We start from the raw sequence: 7811 nt of genomic DNA on the forward strand, positions 1-7811 counted from the left end.
GAGAGGGGAGAGTGTGTCTACGTACCCTCGTAGACCGAAAGCAGAAGCGTTAAGTAACGTGGTGGATGTAGTCGAACGTCTTCGTGATCCAACCGATCAAGTACCGAACGCACGACACCTACGCGATCTGCACACGTTCAGCTCGATGACGTCCCTCGTACTCTTGATCCAGCTGAGGCCGAGGGTGCGTTCCGTTAGCACGACGGCGTGTTGACGGTGATGATGAAGTTACCGACGCAGGGCTTTGCCTAAGCACTACGACAATATGACCGAGATGGAAAACTATGGAGGGGGCACAGCACACGGCTAAAGATCAACTTGTGTGTCTATGGGGTGCCCCCTCCCCCATATATGAAGGAGGGGAGGAGGAGGAGGAGGGCTGGCCTCAAGGGGCGTGCCCAAAGGGGGGACTCCTACTCCTAGTAGGAGTAGGTTTCAACCTTTCCTAGTCCACGTAGGAGAAGAAGGAAGGAGAGGGAGAGGGAGAAGGAAACAGGGGTGTGCCCCCTCCTAGTTCAATTCGGACCAGCCCATGGGGGCATGTTGCCTCCCCTTGTGGCCCTTCTCACCTTTCCACTAAAGCCCAATAAGGCGCAATACTTCCCCCGGTGAATTCTCGTAACTCCCCGGTTCTCCGAAATATACCTGAATCACTCAGAACCTTTCCGATGTTCGAATATAGCCTTCCAATATATGAATCTTTACCTCTCGACCATTTCGAGACTCCTCGTCATGTCCGTGATCTCATCCGGGACTCCGAACAAACTTCGGTCATCAAATCACATAACTCATAATACAAATCGTCATCGAACGTTAAGCATGCGGACCCTACGGGTTCGAGAACTATGTAGACATGACCGAGACACATCTCCGGTCAATAACCAATAGAGGAACCTGGATGCTCATATTGGCTCCTACATACTCTACGAAGATCTTTATCGGTCAAACCGCATAACAACATACGTTGTTCCCTTTGTCATCGGTATGTTACTTGCCCGAGATTCAATCGTCGGTATCATCATACCTAGATCAATCTCGTCACTGGCAAGTCTCTTTACTCGTTTCTTAATGCATCATCCCGTGACTAACTCATTAGTCACATTGCTTGCAAGGCTCATAGTGATGTGCATTACCGAGAGGGCCCAGAGATACCTCTCCGATACACGGAGTGACAAATCCTAATCTCGATCTATGCCAACTCAACAAAAACCATCGGATACACCTGTAGAGCATCTTTATAATAACCCAGTTACGTTGTGACGTTTGATAGCACACAAGGTGTTCCACCGGTATTCGGGAGTTACATAATCTCATAGTTAGAGGAACATGTATAAGTCATGAAGAAAACAATAGCAATAAAACTCAACGATCATAATGCTAAGCTAACGGATGGGTCTTGTCCATCACATCATTCTCTAATGATGTGATCCCGTTCATCAAATGACAACATATGTCCATGGTCAGGAAACTTAACCATCTTTGATTAACGAGCTAGTCTAGTAGAGGCATACTAGGGACACTTTGTTCTGTCTATGTATTCACACATGTATCAAGTTTCCGGTTAATACAATTCTAGCATGAATAATAAACATTTATCATGATATAAGGAAATAAAATAATAACTTTATTATTGCCTCTAGGGCATATTTCCTTCAAACACCAGCTCCTAAATCACATAAAGTAGTTTTCACATAGTTTGTTTTTATGGAGCAAGGTATAGTTGGTATTCCCGGATCTCCAAGTTTTTTTGGTACTCCACCCTTAAAAGTATAATTAGCAAGCATGGTGGATATTTCAGCTTCCAGTATTTTTCTCTTGTTGGTGATGATGTCTTTCATGTACTTTGTATAAGGAGGCATGTTTAAGATATCAGTCAAGTGAGTACGCAAAAAGACTGGCCTAAGCATTTCAACAAAGCGTTCAAATTCTTCATCATCTTTCTTTTTAGTTGACTTAGGTGGAAAGGGCATAGGTTTTTGAACCCATGGTTTTCTTTCCTTCCCATGCTCACTAGCAACAAAGTCTCTTTTATCATATCTCTTATTCTTGGGTTGTGGGTTATCAAGATCAACAACTGGTTCTATTTCAACGTCATTGTTTGGTTCTTTATTATTTGTTTGAGTGTCTTCATGAACCTCATCATTATCTTTTTCATTATCAGAAGGTGAGTGTTCATTATCAGATTGAGTTTCAGCATCAGAAATAGAAACATCATTAGTAGCATCAGGAGGTTTTTCTACTTCAGATTCACTAGAGGCATGCAAAGTCCTATCATTTTTCTTTTTCTTTTTCTTTTTAGAAGGGCTAGGTGCATCAGTGTTAATTCTTTGAGAATCTTGTTCAATTCTCTTTGGGTGTCCCTCAGGATAAAGTGGTTCCTGAGTCATTTTCCCTCCTCTAGTGGCTACTCTAACAGCAAAGTCATTTATATTACTATTCATTTCATCAAGCAACTCTCTTTGAGATTTAGCAACTTATTCTAGTTGAGTTTGAACCATAGAGGCATGTTTTCCTACACCTCTAACATCATTGCTAATTCTAAATAACAAGTCACTCAAACAAGCAATCATATCAGAATTGTGTTTCAATTGTTTCATAACATTTGCATTGAAGTGATATTGCTTTCAAGATAAGGAGTTCCACTTTCCCCACTAATCTTTGTCCTTGTTGCTGATTTCCTCCAAACAATCATGAATAAAGCAATGGTGGCTGGTATCTTTCAACACCCTCTCCCTTCAAATTCAAGACTTCCCGGTGATTCAGTATGCATATGACACAATTCTGATCGTGCCTGCTTGCCCTAGACAACGGCAACAAGTGGATAATTTGCTAAAGCACTTTGCTGCTCATACTGCGCCGAAGATAAATTTTCACAAATCGATCATGATCCCCATCAATGTGGAAGAAACATTATTAAATCAGTTACTCAGCATCCTGGGATGCAAAAAAGGAAATTTCCCATTCACTTATTTGGGACTCCCTTTAAGTGCCAACAGACTAAAAATTGAGGATTTCATCCCTAGTTGTCAGAAAATTAAAAGGAGACTGTCAGGATGCTCTACTATGCTTTCATATGATGGAAGACTTCTCTTGATAAAATCAGTCTTCTCTGCCCTACCAATATTCTTTATGAGCACACTGGCACGCCTGCTTCAGTCACCACACAAATTAATAAATATTGAAGAACATTTTTGTGGAGAAAATATGGGCAACTGATTGTTGGGCCTGCTCTGATTGCCTGGGACAAGGTTTGTAGAACAAAAGATCAAGGAGGCCTAGGCATTTTTGATGTTGTAATTCACAACAAGCCACTACTAATGAAGAACATTCAAAAGTTTCTGAACAAGCAACCTCTTCCTTGGGTAAATCTTATCTGGGAAACATACTACTGTTAATCTCTCGCTGGATTTAAAATGGAAGGATCTTATTGGTGGAAATGCCATTTCAAACTTCTACTAGACTACAAAGACAACCCAGTCTGTAAAATAGGTAATGGAGGTACTTGTTGCTATGGCATGATTGTTGGCTTGATTAACCTCTCAAGCACAAATTCCTAGAACTACACTCATATACATTGGATGATTCCCTCTCTGCTAGGGATTGGTTTCAACAACAGGATAATACCCAGCTGTTTCACACACCAATGTCCACACATGCCTATAACTAGATTCAATTATTGGAAAACCTACTTCAGAATCAGGCAGAAGTACAAACCAATGACAAATGAGCATGCAAAGGACAGAAAAACAAATTTTATTCCATCATAATGTACCAAAATTTATGCCCATGGCAGGAGAAGCAGATAATATTCAAGTGGCTTTGGAACAATGCTTGCAGACTAAGACATAAAATCTTCTTATGGTTATTAATCCATGACAGGGTAAATACCAGAAATCTGCTCAAAAGGAAGAGCTTCCACTTGGATTGCTATGAGTGTGTGTTCTACAATGAAAAGGCAGAAGAAACTTTGAGACACCTGTTTTAGGATTGTGGCTTTCTGCAAAACTGCTGGAACAGTGTTTTGCCAAGGAAAAAATTGGGAATATCTTGTATTGATGACATTCAGTTAGGACATCAACTTCTTCCGAAGAGCATTGCTATGGTATTATAATACAAGGGTGCTAGTCCACTTGGTGTCAAAGAAATGGGAAATTTTTTAGAACAGAAACCTCTAGTATCAATTGTGGGAAATTCAGGCTAAAGGAGGATTTGAGTTTACTGGTTCATAGAATTAAAAGGAAGCATCTAAACACCCTCCTATAGTGGATTAAGGATCATCTGGAATGACTCCTCATATAGACATAACATTATTTTAGTGGTATTATGTTGGAAAAAATTGGCATTGGTTAGAGGCTAGAGACTATCTTTTCTGCTTTTTATTTGTAGATATTGTAACCTTTATATTACTTAATAGAAAACTAGCATAGAGCTATTGTTCTACGGTTGGTACTTCAAAAAAAATATCTAACTATACAACACATGCATGGAGCTTTTCGGGCATTGTGCAGTCTCACTCGTCCACGGATCTATCTATCTTCTCCTTCTAGTTCTAGGGATTAAAGAATTAAGAGTAGGTAGAGAGTTTATTACGTAAACTTATCCGTAATCATAATAGAGTTACCGATAGTTTGACAAAATATCTAATTGTTGTAAATGTGCTACATGAAGGTGAATTTGCCTTTAGAGTGTCTACGTCCTTGGAATAAAACTCTCTTTCACCTGAAAAAAAAAAGTTAGCCTGACGGTGAGAAGACGCGTGCAGACACGTACGGCAGCACGTGTCGGGCGGTTTGACTGGCCGGTGCCAAACATGTGTGCATGGAGACCAGGTAGAGTGAGTGAAGTATACGAGACAAACGATGCATGCGGTGAGATGGTGGATTTATTGGGGAGGCGCAGGCGCAGGCGGCCGTTTGGATGGATATATATGCATTGACGGTTAAAGCAACCGCTACCTGCATGCATCCTTAACTGTGCGTACGTCTGATGTGCATGCATGCATGCATGTAGCTTAGCCCAGGTGAGCCTAAACAAGGGGGAAAAGGCTCATGCATGCATGCTATTCCCTCTGTACCGAAATACATGTCACTGGAGTAGTAGTATCTGTACCGAAATACATGTTGTTGGAGTAGTTGACTTATTGCTACTCTAGCGACATGTATTTTGGTACAGAGGGAGTAGTACATGGATGGATGAACTGGACGACGAAAGGGCCGGCCAGGGGTATATATGCACGCACATGGCACAGGGCATGGCCGCATATGTTTCATCAATGGATCGATGGACGGGTGATCGATGCGGCCGACCGGTAGCATGTGCCTGCGTATTTCTCCGCTCCGGTATGCCATGTCGCCGATGCATGCATGCCTAGCTAGTACTAACACATGTCATGCACCTGTGCGTGCACAGGAAAGGTACCAGAGAGCGACCGTTGTTGCGGCCATGGGCAGGGCCGTTTTGTTGGAGCCAGTAGTCACGGGTATCTCTCTCTCTCTCTCTCTCTCTGAGCATCCGGGAACGGAGCATCGTTGTCGACGGGCGGCATGGACGAAAGAAAAAAAGGAAAAGAAGCACGGATCACGCGGGCCCCGCACGCGACTTATCCAACTGCACCGCGCGTCTATCTAGCCTCCCTCTCTCTCGTGCATGCACTTGTCGCCTCAGGACCGTTTGATCCGGTTATGGAACTAGTATGATTCTGGAACAACTACTCTGGACCATTGGATTGAAATCGGACACATGACGAGCGACCGACCATCTGTGCACAGCAACCAGCGTCAGTGTCAAGTCCCAAGCCGCCCGCGCCTTTAAAAGCCCGGCCGAGGGCTCGTCAATATCAGCACAACCGCAGCACCGCAGGTAGCAACTGAAACCTACGCCAGCTCAAGTCTATAGGGTGAGTCAGTGAGGAGAGCAGTAGCCAAATCTTCGAAGTACCTAGTTAGCTCTCCATCCTTCAGCTAGCCAAATCCCAGGCATGGACGGAAAGAAGAAGCCCACTGCTGCGACTGGGAGCTCCATCGTCGACGACCTCTTCGGCCCCAAGGACGGCGCCGCCTCCTCCTCCGCGGGCTACTTCAGCACCGTCTTCCCAACTCCATCCGGGGTATATATGCATCTTAATACTTTCCGGCTTAATCTTCGATCTTAATTTTGTGTGTGCGTTCGCCTTCAGTTCAAAATTTCTTTTCTGTCGAAAAAAGGGCGAACATGCATGTGTACAACGTCCCCGATTTGCTTACCTCTCACCCACACAAATTACTACTAGTTCCAAGTCCATCGTTTGCAAAAAAAATAATTAATTCCAATAGGCTTTCTTTCATTTTCTACCGGTTGAATATTAGTTTTAGAAAAAGATTTGATCAATTTCTTTACTAGAAAATGCATGGTCAAAGCATGGATTAAATAAATAAATCAGCATGGTACATGGATAATGCATATCGCTTCATGCGAGACGAAAGCACTTTTGTTTACATCAAACACGTGCGCATATAAACCACAGTACGTATATGTAGTATGTCACTTAATACTACACTAGCTAGTTAGTAATCTACTCATTAGTTTATCCTCATGCTGTCATGCATGCATGTACCTTTTTTTACATGCATGACGATGTGATCCAAAACAATGGACTGGTGGTGTTATACTTATATCGTCTACGGACTACGGTGCATATACTTCATGTACATAGTACTATCAGAGGAGCATTTGTTCGGCACGTGTGTGATATTTTTGGTTGCTTAATTGGTCAACCACGTACTTATTACGTGTGCATATATATGTATTGGTAATGGCAGGCGACGGGGAAAGATGCGTCACTCCGGGCAGCAGCAGCAGCTGGGAATAAATCATCGTCGGCAGGGCATCAGCAGCAAGGAAAGCAGCACGGGGGCTCACCTGAGTCGCCTTACTTCGGCTCCTCTTCCGTCCACTATGGCGGCCGGGACTTCTACGCCGGCGCCGAATCTCAGCGGCAATATTCGGCCGCCGCTGCCGCACCGGCACCCAAGCACAAGGACGACGGCGACACGTCGGCAGCTACCCGGGGTGACTGGTGGCAAGGTCGGTCCATCTCAACCTACCTCCTACGTACACTCCCTTTCATAAAGTACTAGTAGTAGTACGTATTGACTGTCTCTACGTTTTGACTAACTGAACCCCTTTTTTCCCAGGTTCCCTCTACTACTAGCACTAGCAGGAAAAAGAGACTGGTGTGAGATGAGCGAGATATAAATAAAATGTACAGCTAGCTACCTCATAATAGCATGCTTCATCATCGTTATTTCACTGGGTGGAGAAGATGGTCGGTCCAGCGATCATCAGCTTAACTAATTAGTATTAAGCTACTGTTATGTTAGAGCTTGTGTGTGTCTACCTAGTTGGGACATGGGTCCTCTCATGTGTGTACTACTGTGCTCTTGTAATATGCCTTCTTCACACTAATATATGGTCGTGCGCTTGTATGTGTGTGCTATGGTTTTGCCTCTCCAACATCGAATTAGTCAGGCTTACTGAAAAAATCGAGCACACTGAATTCGTGCCTCCTTAGGCCTTGTTTGGCACACAGGGGTTGAACGGGCTTTTAGTGGATTTTCCCCGTCGGGCTTGCAAGCCCCTAAAAGCCCATGTGAATCGTTTCGTGCACTGAGCATCAACCGAGCCAGCCCCGAATATCCTCTCGTATCCTCCCCGATCCACGGGGCTTTCCAACATCGAGGGGTACCTCGCGGCTCGCAGGCCTCGCGCAAGAGGGAGACGAGACGCAGTCGCAAGAACCAGGCGCAGCAGCCGTCTCCACCGCCGCCGCGGCC

At 44.1% G+C, this 7811-nt stretch overlaps 1 protein-coding gene across 1 annotated transcript; it reads left to right on the forward strand.

Moving 5' to 3' along the window:
- The first annotated feature begins 5821 nt into the window (after positions 1-5821).
- LOC125541601 (uncharacterized) lies at positions 5822-7474 on the forward strand. The gene is made up of 3 exons (XM_048704965.2): positions 5822-6106; positions 6798-7062; positions 7173-7474. The coding sequence occupies exons 1-3, from the start codon at positions 5978-5980 to the stop codon at positions 7187-7189; spliced, it is 411 nt and encodes a 136-aa protein (XP_048560922.1). The 5' UTR covers positions 5822-5977; the 3' UTR covers positions 7190-7474.
- Positions 7475-7811: the final 337 nt, after the last annotated feature.

The sequence above is a fragment of the Triticum urartu genome, chromosome 2A (genome assembly GCF_056163025.1).
Source record: "Triticum urartu cultivar PI428250 chromosome 2A, HENAU_Tu73, whole genome shotgun sequence".
Classification (NCBI taxonomy): domain Eukaryota; kingdom Viridiplantae; phylum Streptophyta; class Magnoliopsida; order Poales; family Poaceae; genus Triticum; species Triticum urartu.